This window comes from Lemur catta, chromosome 2, assembly GCF_020740605.2.
Source record: "Lemur catta isolate mLemCat1 chromosome 2, mLemCat1.pri, whole genome shotgun sequence".
NCBI lineage: Eukaryota > Metazoa > Chordata > Mammalia > Primates > Lemuridae > Lemur > Lemur catta.
In genome coordinates, this window is record NC_059129.1 from 28956331 (window position 1) to 28973698 (window position 17368).

General features: G+C 59.5%; 1 protein-coding gene across 1 annotated transcript in view; it reads left to right on the forward strand.

Annotated features, from left to right (window-relative positions):
- Positions 1–15093, forward strand: part of GTF2IRD1 (GTF2I repeat domain containing 1) — a 69481-nt gene extending 54388 nt beyond the window's left edge. Inside the window, exons 22-26 of the mRNA XM_045543156.1 lie at positions 9057–9134; positions 9399–9591; positions 11478–11515; positions 13697–13833; positions 14855–15093. Coding sequence (XP_045399112.1) covers positions 9057–9134; positions 9399–9591; positions 11478–11515; positions 13697–13833; positions 14855–14923 — 515 coding nt within the window. The 3' untranslated portion in view covers positions 14924–15093. The remainder of the gene's footprint in view (positions 1–9056; positions 9135–9398; positions 9592–11477; positions 11516–13696; positions 13834–14854) is intronic.
- Positions 15094–17368: the final 2275 nt, after the last annotated feature.

Here is a 17368-nt window from a genome sequence, read left to right on the forward strand (position 1 = left end):
CCGACAAAGCCCTCAGCCCGCAAGGGGCATCGTTCTCACGTAGTTGGCTGCTGCTGTCGTCACTGGACAACTGCAACCCGCAACATGAGTCCTCCAAAGCACCCCCACCCGTCCCCAGGACACGCAGCAGGTCATGCTCCCTCCCGCCCTGGCCCGAGCGCTCAGCCGCCCACGGCTGTCCCCTCTCCCAGGAGAGGCGATGATGCCCTGCCCGTCTTGCTTGGTGTGCGACATTCTGCACCCGGCCAGTCTTGGCCACGGTTCAACCTAGGCCTTTGCCAGCCTCGGGCCAGTGCCACCTGGGCCTGCTCAGCTGTGTAGCTGGGCCCACAGGGGCAGGAAGTGGCTACCCTCGGGAAGGGCCGTGGCTGTGTCTGGCCCCGGGATTGTCTGACCGGAACTGACCCAGAGAACAAAATGAGTCTGTTGCTCTGCCCAGCCTGGCTGGGAGGGTTGAGCTTTGGGGTCACAGGAGAGTTTGTGAGACAGCCATCAAGTAGGAGCTGGGCTTTTCTCAGTGGTACCCAGGGGTCAGAGAGACCTGGGTTCAGGTCTCAGCACTGCCCATTGCAGACTGTGTGGCTGAGGTAGTCTTGGGCAGGCACCTTGATGTCTCTGAGCCTCAGTTTCCTCAGCTGTAAATGGGATCACATGTGGGATTTGCATGCCAGCGTCTAGCAGCCCAGGGGGCAGTGAAAGGGCCTCAGCTAGAGTCCCCTGCCAGCTGGGGAAACCGGGTGGCCTTTGTCCCAGCCCTTTGTGGGTGCTGGGGGTCAGGGAGGAGCTCAGAGCACCTGCCCCAGCAGGTGTGTCCCATCCACCACCCACCCCAGGGAGGGGAGGTGGCTGATGGCACAGAGCCTGGCCTGGAGGAACTGGGGTTGAGGAGGGCTTGCTTTCTTCCCTCCGCCTCCCCAGCGGACCTCACGCACGGAGCCGATCTACCGTGATCCCTGGTCTTGACCCACTCCCGCTATAGATCCCAGCATGTAACAAGTGACTGATTGATTGATATAACTTCTTATTTTGAAACAATTTTCAATTTACAAAGAGTCACCCAGATAATACAGAGATTTCCCAAATGCCCCTTGACCCACGTGAGATGTTACCATCTCACACAACCACGGTACATTTGTCAAAACCAAGAAATTAATGTGAGTCCAGAATGATGAACCAACTACAGCCTTTCTGTGGGTTGCATCCACTTTCCAGTAATGTCCCTTTTGAGTTCCAGGATCCGACCCAGGATACCATGTCGCATTCAGTATTCATTTATTTTTATTCCTCCATTTGCATTTCCCCACGTTCTTTGTTCCTTTGCTAGTAAATTCTGCCTCGCTCGAATACCCAGGAATCCACCACCACCTACAAGTTAGAACAGTTCCAGTAAAATACCCACACTGTCCTCTCTGCCCAGAACAAACATCTTGAATTTTATGCTTGTCTGCCTCTTACCTTTTCCTCCAACTTTTTATTTTGAAAAACTTCAAAACTGTAGAAAAAGATAAAAGAATAGTATGATAACTGCCCCTGTGAAGCCTTTCTTTGGATTCACTGATTTTTTTTTTCTTTTTTTTTTGAGACAGAGTCTGGCTCTGTTGCCCGGGCTAGAGTGAGTGCCGTGGCGTCAGCCTAGCTCACAGCAGCCTCAAACTCCTGGGCTCAAGCGATTCTCCTGCCTCAGGCTCCCGAGTAGCTGGGACTACAGGCATGCGCCACCATGCCCGGCTAATTTTTTCTATATATATATTTTAGTTGGCCAGATAATTTCTTTCTATTTTTAGTAGAGATGGGGGTCTCGCTCTTGCTCAGGCTGGTCTCGAACTCCTGACCTCGAGCGATCCACCCGCCGTGGCCTCCCAGAGTGCCAGGATTACAGGCGTGAGCCACCGCGCCCCGGCCCTGATTCTTAACATTTTGCCATTTTCCCCTCCTTCCTTCCCCCTCCCTCTCCCTGCGCTCTCTCACTGACACACACACCCCGTTTCTTCCTGTCTCTCCATTTGAAGTAAGTTGCAAACATCTTGACTCTACATGCCTAAATATTTCAACGCGCATCTCCTGAGAACAATGGCGTTCTCTTACACATCCACCGCGCTATTATCACACTTAGGAAGCGTAATAATTCCCTGTCGTCTAATATGTAATCTATTTTCAAATTCCCAAAAATGTCTTCTGTGGCAGTTCTGCTCCATGATATAATCACCGTTCACAAGTTAATTTTTACAATGATTTTATTGCACGTAATGTTTGCCTGGGCAAAAATTATTTCATTTTGCTTATATTTCTACTTTTACAGTGATGGTATCTTATTCTGTCCAGTCTGCTGGGCTTACTTTTTCCCCTGCTTACATTTCTGGGACGTAATGTCAGAGTGTGTAGCTGTAGCTGGTTTGTTCTTGCGGCTCTGTAATCTTCTGTGGGTGTGACTGTCCCACGGTAGATGTACCGTTCTCCTGTCTCCCTGGAGGGTGAATGCCGGCTTTCTTGCCTGTCTCCCAGCTAGACCCTGAACCCCATGTTCCTCTTTGAATTTAGCAGACGCCCCACACCTCGAAGGTACTCAGTAAGTATTGAACAAATGAACAGGAGTTCAAGGCTTGGATTTCCCACTCTCTGGCTCTGTGTTGTTAGACAAATCACCAAACTACTCTGTGCCTTATTCTCTTCGTCTGTCAAATGGGGCTGGGGATCCCATCCCAACGGGTTGCTACAAGCCCGAACATGTGCTGCATGTGGGCCGGAACGCATGCTGTGTGTGCAGCTGCTTACCAAGCCTCTCAGGCGTGAGAGCCGTAATCTGCCTTCACCAGGGCCCGGACATACAGGGGACAGAAAGCTGTGTCCCCTGGCAGCAGGGAGTCTCTGTGCTCCCACCCAGACTCAACACCACTGCCCCTGCCCTGCTGGGACAGAGCTGGCAGCCCCCCTGGTGTCCAGAGGACAGTGAGTCCCAGCAGGTGAGAATGACCTGCCACTCAGCAGACACCAACAGGTGTCAGGTGCCATGTCTAGCACTTTGCAGTCACCATCCCAAATTCTTACATAACAGTCCTTGCAACCTGGGCACATACTTATCCCCACTTCATGGAGAGGAAACTGAGGCATGGAAAATTAGAATCACCAGCCGGGTCTCATTCCTTGCTGCCACCCAGGAAGGGGGAAGGGTGGACCTGAGCCCCCCAGGCCGATGCTGCAGAGCAGGACTGGGGCCCACACTGCCCCCGACTAGCACCTGTGCCCACAGCTGCCCAGGGGCGGCGGCTTGGTGGCAGACACCACCACGTGGATGGGACAGAGGGCAGCAGGGAAGCTGGCTCACCTCTGCCTCCCTCTGCCCTGGCCTTCTCCGCCTGGGAGCCCTGGCCGGCCAGGCCAGCTGAGGCCTCACGCTGTCCCTCCCTCCAGGACTTCCAGGAACCGACTGTCCTGAGTCCTGCCGGGGCAGAGGTGGGGGCGCCGGGACTGGCGAGCTCAGCGGTGTCTCCCTCCCTCCCTCCCCCCGCCGGGACATCCCCAGGAAGGGTGCGTGCTGCGCGGTGCGTGTGGCAGGCCCAGGAGCAGCCACTGGTTCCCTCCGTGGCTCTGCACCCCGCCTCCCCCCGCCCCCGGGCCCGTGAGTGCACTGACAGAGCGAAGGGAGAGTGTGTCCCCATGCCAGCAGCCTCCCCCCGCGCTGTAATTTTGGATCTGGTGATCTATGGCTCTGGTGTGTCTGGGTGCCGAGAGGCTCAGAAGGGGTCCTGGGGACCCAGAGAGTAGTTCAACAAGCTCAGTCCCACTTCTAGAGAGTTCTGTTTGTAAAGTGGGTCAAACCCAAAGGGCCCTCCTGTACTCAGTGTCCAGGGCCGGGGTGGCAGGAAAACCACAGGTGGAGGGCCCAGGCCTGGCCGAGGGCCCCTCCCCACGGCAGCGGGACCTGCCGTCTCTGAGCCCCACCTTCCTCACCCAGAGCACAGAGCTGGCGGAATTCCTGGCGAACCTTCTTATCCTGGGAAGGTCTGGTGCCAGGAAGGGGAGGCCGTGTGCAGGCTGCGGGGCTTAAGGGGGGGACGTGGCTTGTCCCCACCTGCCTTCTCCTGACAGTGGCCCCTGCTCCCTGCACGAGGCAGCCTGTTCCACCGAGGCAGGGACGCCCTCTCGCCCCCCGATAGCCACACTGTCCACTGGGGGGCCAGGCACCCTGGTGTCCCGTATACCTGGACGCCCCGGCCCAGGCCTGGCGGAGGGCTGGGGCTCTGTCCGTGGAACAGGACGGAAGGGGGACATTGCAACTGCCCTGGCAGGTCCGGGTCTCGCCCCTCTCAGCAGCCCTCACCTTGCGGCTGGCTGTGTCCCTCTGGCTGAAGGCGTCATTCTGAGCTGGAGACCTCAAACCAGGTGGGGACAGGCCACGGCTGGCCAGGGCGCTTGTACCTTGTCCTGGGAGAGAGCTGTGGAGCCAGCCCACATTTAAACCAGTGGGTTTAAAATTGTGTACTTAGCACGACTGTGATTCAGCCAGCCTGGCTGTGTTTTCCGCCCGGGCAGAATTCAGTTAATCCCCGGGGAGCAGACAGCAGACTGGAGAGGGCAGGATGAGAGCTGCCTGCGCAGCCAGGGCCCGCGTCAGCGAGAGACAGGAGACCACAGACCCAGAAAGTGCCGGAAGAGGGAGGAGAAATGCCGAGGGTTGGGGGTGCCTGTCCACGCAGGGTGTCGCGGCCCAGGGGCAGTGGGTAGCAGGTCAGGTCACTGCGGTGGGGACAGGCCCAGCAGGGCTTTCTGGACAGTACCGAGGTCAGACCATGAGGGTGAGCCCCTCCCACCCTGGTGTGCTTCGTTAGAAAGGGTACTTGATGCGTTTCCAAACAGGTTCTCTCCACGATGGATAAAACAAACCCTCTTCTATAGTACTTTTTTGCATGTGATGTTAGGTTCTCCCAACAGGCCAAGATTTCCATTTGAGGGACGTAGAAACTGAGGCTCAGAGAGGTTGAGCGGCTTTCCAAACACCACACAGCATTAGAGTTAGAGTCAAGATTGTCTTGCTGTCTCCTGGGACCTCCCCCGTCACTGGCCCTGGGGACCGCCTTCCTGCACACGCTATACAAGCACCCAAGCAGGTACACTGAGGACACCCCCTGACATTGAGTCCTGACATTTCCAAACGGAGACATTCGGAAATGTTTGTAACCATGGTGTCCCTTACAGCCAGCCCAGGCTCAGGGGGGCTCGGGGAGGTCCCCCCAGAATAGGTTTGCTGACTCGGTATTAGGCGCTGGCATCCTTGTGCTCACTCCATGCTCAGGGCAGCTCTCTGCGGACTTCACTGTTGTCATCGCTGCGTCACAGACGAGGACATGGAGTGGTCAAGGGGTTGCCCAAGGTCGCAAGCTGATAGCAGAACCAGGATTTGAACCGGGGTAGTCAGGATCTTGGGGAGACCACAGGGCTGTGGCCACGGCCCTGCAGGGCCCCGTGCTTGTGCGCACCCCCCGGTGTTCTTGGCAGCTCTCTGGGCGGGTTCCTGATGCCGGTGTTGCCCGTGAGCAGCCTGGACTTGGCAGTGACCCGGCTTGCCCCGGCCACCCTGTTCCAGCCGAGGCCGCCGCTGCCCACAGCAGACCTTGGGGACGTCCCTGGAGACGGGCCTCAATCCAGGTGGTGACTGTGTGGCAGTGCAGACAGGAGCCTGGTTCTGTCGGGAAGGGGATCTCATGACCCACCAGCTGCCCACCGAGGGGCCCACTCAGCCCGGCCATCCGGGTCAAGGAGGATCTCAGCCTTCCTCCTCGGGGCTGACCGGCGTGGGTGGGCAAGCTTCCTCGGTCACAGACTATGGCCACGGTTCATGTCGTGGGAGAGGGCACTGGCCCAGGCCCCTTGGAGCCTGGCACCAGTGTCTGTTCAGGTTGGCACGTTGCCCCTTCCCCACAGGCATGGGCAGAGCAGGGCTGGGGCACAGGCACAACCCCAGCAGCAGGTCCCAGAGAACGGCAGGTGGGGGGCTCCTCACCTGGGGCTCAGGTTCCCTCCCGGTCCGTGGGTCACCCCTCTGCCCACGCGGCCCAGGGAGCTGCCCTGGTTTCTCTAGAGCTCGTCCCGCTCCGGCCCCCGCCAGAGCCTCCCCGCCCCGTTTCCTTCAGAAACTCAGCCTTTAAGAAAATGTGATGTCCTCCCTCTAAATGAAATAAAAACAAAGAGGTGGCAGAAGCGACAGCAGAGACAGGGGAACCTGGGCATCCTTGCTGAGGCCGGAGGCTGAGCTGGAAGGATCCCGTGGGCGAGGCGTGTGCGGCCCGGCACCGTGTCGCACGTGGTATGTGCCACGTTTGCTCTCGGGGTTACCGACACAGGCACACTCCGCCCGGGGCACGCCCCAGAGGTGTTCAGGACGCCTCCCTGCTGCCACCCCCCCGGGCAGCCCAGGCCCCACTGCCCTGACAGTCCCAGCTCCCACCACTCCTGGCCCCCTGCCTGAGCCTGTGTGCCCCATGCAGAGCTGCCCTGGTGTCCTTTCGGCTGCCCCGTGGGCCACTCCCCCCTGACATCTGCGGCCTGGGATGGGGGCGCTCCCTGCCCTGGACCAGGCGAGACCTGGAGGGAGGGGCGCGTTGCCTCCCAGCAAGCGTGTGTCGAGCACCTGCGGGATGCGGGCAGGTGCGTGTGTGTCTTGCTCACCTGTCACTCTGCCTCGGGGGTCGGGGGGATGAGCCCCCACGTGTGGAAGAGGCTGCATCCGTGGAGCTTGGGGCCCCATGCGGCTGTCACCTCCTTTGGGAGGCCGTCCCTGGCCCCGGCTGGGGCGGGTCCCTGCTACATGGTCCCAGGGTGCACGACCGGCTGTCTTCTGTGCTCTTTGAGGGGCAGCACAGCGTCCAAAAGGGCTCGAGAAATACTTACCCAGGGAAGGACACAAGCCCAGGTTTCTGACTTTTGTGCCTCTCCATGGCGCCACCTCTCCAGGGCGGAGGACAGCGTGGGACTCAGGTCTGTCCTGCCCTGGTCTCTGCCGTCCACACGGCCCTCAGGCAGCGGGAGCCGGCGAGGGGGGTGGCAAGTGGGTGCGCTCTGCAGACACAGCGCGCAGAGACAGCCACACCTGTCTGTGCCGCTTCCAGCAGCCACGGTGACCTCAGCTTACCGGGCTGGGTCCCTGGGGGCCGCCCACTTCCTTGCAGGCCAGCAGGCTTGGTCAGGCACCGGCCACCAGTCCTGCCCTGCCCCCGGCACAGGAGAAGGAGACAGAAGTGTGGGATTGTGGGCGAGAGAGCAAGAAATGCAGACGAAAACACCCTAAACATCAACCCCACCCTTTCCATGGATGGGGAAACTGAGACCTCAGGAAACCCAGGGCACACAATAGAGTGGAGAGACCGGGGTTTTGGGGTCAGAGTATTCCTGGCACTCAGCAGCTGTGTGACATTGGGGACGTTTCTTGACCTCTCTGAGCCTCCAGTCCTTGGCTGTGGTGAGGGGCAGCCATGGTCGTGTCTGGGAAGCTGCCAGCGCAGCGTCTGTCTACACACCCGTGGGTGATCCAGGCGTGCGTGTGCTGCCGTGCCGCTCAGAATCCTGCCACCAGAGGAATCCTCGGTGGCAAGGGGACAGATGAAAATGCCCCCTGCCTCCCCACAGGCTCCAGGAGCTGCCCCTGGGGCCCAGGACCCACAGTTTTCTGTACGGGACCTGGAGTAGGGTCGGGCCTACTCTTGCCACGTATGGGGTCCTGAAGACCACCTGGAAGGGCCGTGTTGGGACGTGGGGGGAAGAAGGAGGGTCCTGGGGGTCCCCAAGATGGGGACACTGAAGGGGGATGTTGTGTGGGACATGGGGTCTCCAGGGTGCCTGGGTGGTTGGCCTTGGAGAGAGACGCAGCAACTCCAGATTCCAGGGGCAGGAGTGCAGGTGGAACGGGCCAGACCGGGGCCCTGCAGGGATCGGGGGGCCCAGGGTGGCGGGTGAAGGGGCGCTGGCAGCGGGTGCCGGCCTCAGGTCGGTGTGGGCTGCAGGAAGCCGCCTGCCCCATGGGCGGCCGCACTGGGAGCTGGGGCTCCTCCCGGGCGGGGTGCATGAGGCCCGGCCACCGTGGGGTCTGGGCAGCACGGAGCCCCAGCCTGGGAGGGGCGGCTCTGAGCTGGCCTCCTCAAGGGAAGTGAGTCCTGCCAAAGGTTTTCAAGATTAAAACAGGAGTTGTTTTGTTGCAAAGACCCAGTTCTCTCAGCTCTGCCCCCATGGCCCTGCCTGTGACCAGCTCCTCCCACCCGCCCCCAGGGGCCCAGCAATATGGCCAGGGGCTCCCCAGAGAGGGGGCTTCCCACACCCTGGCCCCCTCCCACCCTGGCCCAGGCCCCAGGGCTCCTTCCAGGCTCTGCCTGGACCCTTCTCTAGCCCGGCCCTGCCTCCTGGGCTGCGGGGCCTCGGCTGCCCCTCTGGGCTATGGGAGGGGAAGGCTGAGCTCACAGCAGCACCAGCAGCTGCTGGCACGACAGCTGCCTGGGCACCCGGCAGGGGGAACACAGGCCCCACCCCCCTCCCAGGCGCAGGCCTTTGCCTGCGAGCAGCCAGGGTGGCTCCTGAGGCGCCAGCCCCTGTTTGCAGACCTCGCTGGGCCCGTCACCGTCACCTCCCCTGTACCACCTGGCAGTTTAGCCACAGCCAGCACACGAGACCTTTCACCCCTCAGTCCTGTGCACAGCCGTGCGCCCAGCTGTCATCCCACCTCCACCCCAGGTCACAAACTGCTACCGCTAAGCGTCCTGCCCTCCTGGGGACCTCCCACGCTTGCTCAGACAGGTGGACACCCTGGTCCCTGCCCCTTGTCCTCCAAGTGTGTCCCATTGCACTCAGAGGGTTGCAAGCTGTGACCAGGGGACACCTCCTCTGGGCTCGTGAGCCCCTCAGGGAAGAGCCCTGCCTCCTGCTGACGCGGGGACAATGTGGGCTGGATGGATGGACGGACGGACGGACAGCAGGCCAGAGCCTGGAGAAGCCCCTCCACGCCCCCTGGGAGAAGGAGCAGGTTCAGTGGCTGGGCCGGTGCCGACTCTCGTGCCCCTGTCCTCCTGTTGCAGATGAAGACGATGCCAACAGACTGGGGGAGAAGGTGATCCTCCGGGAGCAGGTGAAGGAGCTCTTCAATGAGAAATACGGTCAGTGCCGCGGGGCCGCCCTCCGGATGGCCCCCTCCCTCTGCAGCCAGCCTGGCCTGCGGTTGTCCCCAGCTGGCCTGGCTGCGCCCCGGGGACACGGCAGCCCTGGCCCCTACGCGTGCGTGGTGTGTGTGTGTTGACTGATACGCTCTCCGGGTGTGACAGCTGCTGAGCTGGGGCGCGCCAGATCCCAGCCCCTTCCCTAGCGGGCGCTGCCACTGACAGGGGACATCTGCCCTCACTCCGTTCCCCTGTGCCCTCTAGGTGAGGCTCTGGGCCTGAACCGGCCTGTGCTGGTCCCGTACAAGCTGATTCGGGACAGCCCAGACGCCGTCGAGGTCACGGGGCTGCCCGACGACATCCCTTTCCGGAATCCCAACACGTACGACATCCACCGGCTGGAGAAGATCCTGAAGGCCCGGGAGCACGTCCGCATGGTCATCATCAACCAGCTCCAGTGAGTGGCCGGCGGGGGACGTGGGGCAGGGCCATGGGAAGGGCGCTGCCTGGAGCTGGGAGGGGACACCGAAAGGCAGGCCCAGCCAGGGGTCCGGAAGGGAGGGAGCTGGAGGGAGGGAGGCAGCTCTGGCTTCCCCCCCACAGGTCCAGGGGGAGGAAACTGACACCCACAGCAAGGAGGGGGGTGAGAGTCGGGGTCACGGTGGGTCAGCTGGGATCCAGCCCTGGGTGTCCTCGTTCCAACCCGATTCTGCTGAAACACACAGCCTCGACAATCACGGGCATTTACTTATTTTTAGAGTTTTAATTAAGTTTGACTTTTTCTGACTATACCATTAATTTTAATATATTTAGAAAATAGTCCAGTACTCCCAACACCCAGAGATAACCACTGTGCATATTTTACCAGACATCTTCACAGTCTCTTTTAAGAAATACAATAGGCCAGTCGCGGTGGCTCCTGCCTGCAATCCCAGCACTTTGGGAGGCTGAGGCCAGGACTAACCTGGGCAACACAGTGAGACCCTGTCTCTACAAAAAGTTATCGGGGTGTGGTGGTGCACCTGTAGCCCCAGCCACTTGAGAGGCTGAGATAGGAGGATGGCCTGAGCCCAGGAGTTCAAGGTTTCAGTGAGCTATGAATGCGCCACTGCACTCCAGCCTGGGCAACAGGGTAAGACCCTTTCTCAAAAAAAAAAGTTTATTTGATTATTTTCAGATTTAAAAACAATACACACAGCAAACTTGGGAAATACAAAAAAGTAGATGACCCATAACTCTCCTACTCGGAGTCGACACTGTGGTGCATTTGTTTTTTCCCTACATATATTTTCTTTCCAATTTTATATTACATGTTTCAGTTTATAGTACATGCTTTAAAATTAAAATAATATTTGCACATGTCCACAGAAAGTAAGTTATCCAGAATCAAATAAAAAAATAGAGGTTTCCCTCCCTCCTGAGGATAGCTCACCCCCTGAAGAAAGTCCTGGAAAATGTAGGAAACTATATGGAGAAAATGCACCTCCTGCCCCCATAACTGTACCTCCCAGAGACAACCACCAAAGACATTCTGGAGTTTTCCTTCCACTTTTCTTTGTATACCTATTAGATATCCTTTTGGGGGGAATAAAACTGACATGACATGGTATTTATCGGTAGGCAGGAAATAAAAGTTGCTGTTTCCTGTCTGGCCATGATGACCTTGACATTGACCTTGTAGGCACTTGAGTGCCACCCATGGCTGTCTTGATTCCCTTTAATGACTGGCCAAGTGTCAGTAATCTAGATGGATCATAACATCCTTTGCTGATGGAAATTTAAGTTACTTTTCTGTTTCTTTGTTGTTCACATAAATAATGCTGCAAGTAAAATAATCAATAAAATTAAAATTAAAAAATATTTTTAGGCCAGGTGTGGTGGCTCATGCCTGTAATCCTAGCACTTTGGGAGGCCAAGGAGGGTGGATCATTTGAGCTCAGGAGTTCGAGACCAGCCTGAGCAAGAGCGAGACCCCGTCTCTACTAAAAATAGAAAGAAATTATATGGACAGCTAAAAATATATATAGAAAAATTAGCTGGGCATGGTGGTACATGCCTGTAGTCCCAGCTACTCGGGAGGCTGAGGCAGGAGGATCGCTTGAGCCCAGGAGTTTGAGGTTGCTGTGAGCTAGGCTGACGCCACGGCACTCTAGCCTGGGCAACAGCCAGAGGTGGGCAGGTGGGGATGTTCCGGTTTTCATCTTGGTCCTACCTGGCTCCAGCAACAGCGGCAGCATCTTACCTGCTGGTCTCTCATGGGGGGTGTTGCCCATATTCGGGAAGCAGGTGAGAAGGAGGGAAAACCTCCTTTTCTAACTGCCTCCTCATTGCTTTCTTTTTCAGACCTTTTGCAGAAATCTGCAATGATGCCAAGGTGCCAGGTGAGTCAGAGGCTGAAGAGGCCACCCTTCTGTCCCATGGGGACCAGGGTCTGTTGCCTTCACGAAGGCAGAGACAGGTGCGGTCCAGGTGGGCACGCAGTAGATGGCCGACTACCTGGAGAAAAGCATACTCCGTCCCCGCCCCGCACGCTTCCCCAGGGCCAAGAGCCCCCGGCAGACCCCAAGGAGCCTGCGCAACACGGTGTGTCAAGTCAGCTAGCCAGGACAAGGGGCAGGCTGGGTCCCGGAGGCTGCCTGGGTAGGGGAGGGGTGGCATGTGACGGGCGGGGGTGAGGTGGCCTGTGCTGCCTGGGGCTGGCTGGGCCCCCTGCTCTGCCTGCGTTTGCAGCACCTGCGAGGCCGGCTGGCACGACGGTTCTGATGGAGCAGGCGTGTGACGGGACCGGGGAGATCGTAGCCCTGGGCGATTATGATGAGCAGCTGGTTAGGCAACACTGCTCTAGTCCTCCCCTCCTTGCACAGCTGGGACGCTGAGACCCAGAGGGGGGAGGGGCTTGCCAGGGCCACACAGTGAGTCAGAGGTTGCCTGGAGCCTGCTGTCGGGACCCTCTCTCTGAACCACAGGCCACTGTGGACCACGGGCCCCAGTGTGGCTGCTCCGTGGGGACCGGGATGGGACTCAGAGAGGCCACTCCCCGCTCTGGCTACTAGGACCTGAGCCCTGACTCCAGGTGGGTCCGGGTCCACCTGGAGCTCCACAGCCTGGAGTGGCACAGCCCAACGGAGGCCACCTCCTCCTACCACGAGCCGATCCCAAGGGTCGGGCATGGCACTAGGAGGACGTGGAGTGCGGAGGTGACTGGGTTTGAGAGCTGCTCTCGGGTCAAAGGCAGAGACACAGAAGGCCCCGTGGAGGGCTCAGGGAGGAGAGTTTGGGACGAATGCTCCGAGGGTGGATGCTGTCACTTACATCCACCACTCCCCCCACAACTGCCCCCACTGTGGGCATCTATCTTTAGGGTCTCGTGGTGACCCCAGGGTGGCCACAGCCCATGGACCAGCCTGGGACAGAGGGTGGCAGCCAGCACCTCTGACTTCCTTTTCATGTGGCATCTCCCACAAAAGTCCCTCTCTGGGCACAGCCTGGGCTCCCCCTGCACCCACACTCTTCTACTCCTGCCGCCTCACGGCCCCCAGGCCCTGGGCTTTCTGCACCAGCGGATGGACGATGGCCCTGTGGCCCAGCCTGCCCTTACTGTGTCGCTAGGACCCTCTGGTTGGCTGAGTCAGGTGTCCATACGGTAACTGGTCCCCTCCCTCAAGCCCCAAAAGGTGCTTCTGTAGCGCACAGTTGCAGGTCTTTGTTAAAAGTCTTACACTTTCGCATTAATTTCATTCGGCAGCAGCAAAACACCTGCCAAGCCCCGCTCTGAGCTGGGCTTGGTACCCGGCTCTTTCATGCATATCTCCTTTGTGTCTCATGTCACATTGTTTTCCCCATTTGGCTCAGACTGGTTGACAAATTTTCCCAGGGTTGCACAGCTAGTTAAGTGGCCACAGTGGAATTTGAACTTAGGACTTCTGATTCTGAACCGGAGTTTCCTACCACTGGGGCACTGCTTGTCCACTTCTCGAACCTGTGACCTGTCAGCTCGGGCCATCACACAGCAGCGGTAACCACGGCAACCGTATGAATGCCAGTTCTAGTTTGTGCGCACTTGCTGGGGGCCAGGTGCTGTGCTAAGGGCCCTGCACACGGTCTCCTGGGATCCTCCCAGCACTCCGGCAAGATCTCACTCACGTTTCACGGCTCAGGGCCACCTGGGGACTCAGAGTCCGCTTGGCTCTGGAGGCCGAGTTTTCTCCACACTGTCTAAGGCTGCGAGGGCATGCTGGGCCCAGGAAGGGCCCTGGAGGGCCTGGGGAGGCCGGGACCCCAGGCTGGGTGGTCTGGGGACGCTGTAACAGGGCCTGGGGATGAGGACACGGTGTCGGCAAAGGCAGGCAGGGGAGTGGGAGCAGGGCGCTGGGGCAGGTGGACCCTTGGGCCTCGTTACAGAAGGAGGCTGGACAGGTGCGCCCTGGCCACCCCGGGGTCGGGAACCCCAAATGCCGAGAAGGGGACTTGAACCCTGAAGACAGAGTCCTTCTCCGGGGAGGTCAGGAGGCCGAGACAGAACAGCCCTGGCATCCAGTGTCACCAGCCTTTTCTCCCACCAGCCAAAGACAGCAGCATTCCCAAGCGCAAGAGGAAGCGGGTCTCCGAAGGCAACTCCGTCTCCTCTTCCTCCTCGTCTTCCTCTTCCTCATCCTCTAACCCAGAGTCTGTGGCATCCACCAACCAGATTTCGCTCGTGGTAAAGTTGCACAGATCTGGACTCGACCACTCTTCTCTTTGGCCCTCGCCCCTCACTCGGGCAAGGCCGTCTGCTCCAGGATGTGGGTTCGGGGTACGGGGAGGCACCGGGCTCTGAGTGGGGCCTTCCACCTTCGGGGGTGCGGACACGCCCACCTGTCCTACCCATGAGACCGTCTGTCCCTCTCACTGGGTGTGCACGGGCACCCGGGCAGGAACTCACATCCCCACTGGGCAGCCGGGCCAGCCGAGGCCCAGGAGAGGGATGGGACCTGCCCACGCCCCTCAGCAGGGCTCCCGCCTCGCCACCACCCTGCGGGGTGTGGATGTCACCTACAGTGTGTAGAGGAGGACAGCGGGAGTCAGGGGAGGTGGCCCCACCTGTGGCCCCAGCGGCTCCGTGCTGCGTGGAGAGCTCCCCTCCAGAGCCCTGTCCTGCCGTGGTGCTGGGGTAGTTCTCTCCCACCAGGGAGGAAAACCTCATTAAGGGCATGCACTGGGAAGTTCTGATTTCAGACTATTAGCTTTGAAATCCTGAGTGCAAATGGGGAGAATATTTGAACACATTTGAAAGTGATTTTTGGATTTCTTTATCCTCTGACTGTATCTCCCTTCAGCCCATCCTGGAGAACCTAAAGGTGCGGGCTTTGCCTTGGTCCCCACCGAGGTGTCCGAGTGCCTGCGGTGGGTCGGTCCCTAGCAGCCCCCAGAGAGACGGCAGCTCCTTGGGAGCGAGGCTGCGCTCACAGGGCCAACACCTGTGCTGAGCCAGGCCTCACCCTCGGGCCCCCAGGCCTGTTCCCTGTGACCAGACCCTGGGACACAGGTGGGACAGTGAGAAGGCTCCAGCCCAAGCTCCGTGGCCACTGCTGAACCCTGGACAGGTCACGTCCCCTCTGGGCCTCGGCGGCCTCAAAATAAATAGCATCTGAGGAAGCCCTTCAGAAAGCAGAGTTAAGTGTTCTGGTGTTCTTTCCGCGTCACCTGGAGTCCTAACCCGGTACGTTTGTCCCTCTCTCTAGCAATGGCCAATGTACATGGTGGACTATGCCGGCCTGAACGTGCAGCTCCCGGGACCTCTTAATTACTAGACCTCAGTACTGAATCAGGACCTCACTCAGAAAGACTAAAGGAAATGTAATTTATGTACAAAGTGTATATTCGGATATGTATCGATGCCTTTTAGTTTTTCCAATGATTTTTACACTATATTCCTGCCACCAAGGCCTTTTTAAATAAGTAAAAAAAAAAAAAAAAAAAAGCGTTGCCTTTGCTCTTAACTGTTGCATGTTCTCTTTTGGGATTGCGGCCACAGCTGTCCCTGGGGCTGAAGTCGGGACACTCAGCTCAGGTGGCCTGCCAAGCCACCCTCCTTCCTTGCCACAGCAGAGCTGGTGTCCCTGACAGACCTCACTTCTTTTTTGCTGCTGGGGACATGTGACCTCAAGACAAGAAGCTACAGGAGGCAAAAGTGCCACAGACGGACACGCCTCCTGCTGCCAGACAGCGGCTAGACCACAGTCTGTCACGTGCCAGCTACATACGGCCACCTCCCCCCTGCAGCCTGTGAGCCGGACCTGTGTGTGGAGGGACAGCCCCTCGTCCCTTCTGCTGGGGGCTGGGCCAGGGCAGGCGGGAATGGCCGCAGGGGGCACACAGTGTGGTGGGGACACTGCCGTGACCCCAGTAACTCCGGTGCAGGCGAGAGTGTTAAGTATGAGCATCAGAGAGCGGCCCAGCCCAGGGCCTCCCCGTGGCTGGACGGAAGGCGTCTTGGAGAGGGGCTTGGGGGGCATCAACAGGGGGCAGGATTTTCCAGAGAGCTCTGGGTATTTGGGCAGCAGAGCGCTGGGTCCCAGCTGTCTCTCAGACCACTGTGGTGGCAGGTGGGAAGTTGGAGGAAGGGACAAGACTAGAGGCAGAAAGACAAGTCGCAAGAGCTTGGCAGTCTGGGGCCTGGCACGCGGTGGCTGCCCGTTCACCCGACAGGCATTGACTGAGCCCCGCCCGCCCGGCGATGGGCGTGTCGGCTGAATGTCCTGACGGGGGCAGGTGCCCTGCAGCACGAAGCAGGGGGACCTCACCCAGTGCAGAGATCAGGAAGAGTCCTTGAAGCTGAGACAAGAGCAGTCAGGCGTCGGCGGACAGAGGGGCGGGGCAGGGTGGGACGGTGTTTTAGGGCAGAGGGGGGGGCTGCACTGAGGCCCTGCGCATCCTGGGAATAAGAAAGAGTCATCAGAGCGGAGGGAGAGCGGCTGGAGGTGAGATGGAGGGACAGGTGGGGACTCGGTGAGGGCCTCTGTCAGGGCGTCTGAGGACGGTCAGCAGGTTGTGCCTGCACGTGGTGGCAGGCCCACGGGCGAGCGGGGCAGGGATTCCGCCTGGGTTCTGCTTGCCCAGCCGTGCAGTCTGGGGCGGGGCTGCGCCCTATGTCACCGGCCCACGTGGAAGGCCTCAAAGGCCAGGCCATGGCGATTTACGGAGGGAAAATGAGAGTCATGCACGGGGTGCCCAGGGGAGAGCCAGGCCCGGATCTGCACCTTCAGAAGGGGCCCCTGCCTGCACAGGGTCAGAGGAGTAACCTGGGAGGGCACGTGGGAGGCCCTTGTAGTTCCAGCAAGAGGTGGCGGTGGTTTGGCCACGTGCAGAGAGTGACAAGGAGGTCAGCGGGCATGGGGGGTGCTGGCGAGTGGAGGGGTCAGGATAGTGCCGGGATCTGGTTCTAATGGCCCAGCTGGGGTCCAGAAACGAGGCCTATGGCTTGGAGGAACTGAGTTCTGAGTACATGATCAGAACAGTCCAGGGGCCGCTGCCAGCCCCCAGGGTCAGTCCTATGCCCAGAGCTGGGAGGAAAGGGCCTGTCCCAGCCTTCCGGCTGCGCTTCCTCCTGGAGAGATGCCAGAAGCCACAAGCCGGGCACACCCCCAAACTGTTCCTCTCTCTGCAGGCCCCACGGGGCCCGCCCCCCGCCCACATCCCAGCCCCGGAGCCACCAGGCCCTCCATGCCATCCTGCCCTGGGCCAGGCCCTCCTCTTCCTCTCCAGGATCAAGGCAGGGTGACCCCTCCACTGGCTGCCCTGGGTGCAGAAACTGCCTGTGAACTTGGGGACAAGACGGTCTGCAGCAGGCCAGCCCCCTCTCCCGTAACCCATCCCCCATCCATTACTCTGGATTAAAACCCTCCTCTGCTCTCTCCTCCCCACAGCAGAATGCAAATGTCTTGGCCCCTCCCAGCCTGTCCCGTTCCCCAGTCCCTGGCCGCCCACCTCGGGGGGTGTCCACTCCATCCGCTGGTGCCATCAGTCCGTTGTCTACACCTGCCCGCTGCGCCAGCCTCTAAGATCAGTGGCCAGAGCCAGAAATGGCTCCCACCCGACCCCACCAGGACGCCCCATCTGTTCCCTCCCACGCTCAGCGCGCAGGTGGCAGGCCACAGAGGGCTGGTGTGGTGAGCCCTGGCACCTGCATGGGATCTCATTCCATAAGAGCAGAAGAGGGACGCCCCCCCAAGCCAAAGCCTTTGAACTGAGAGGTT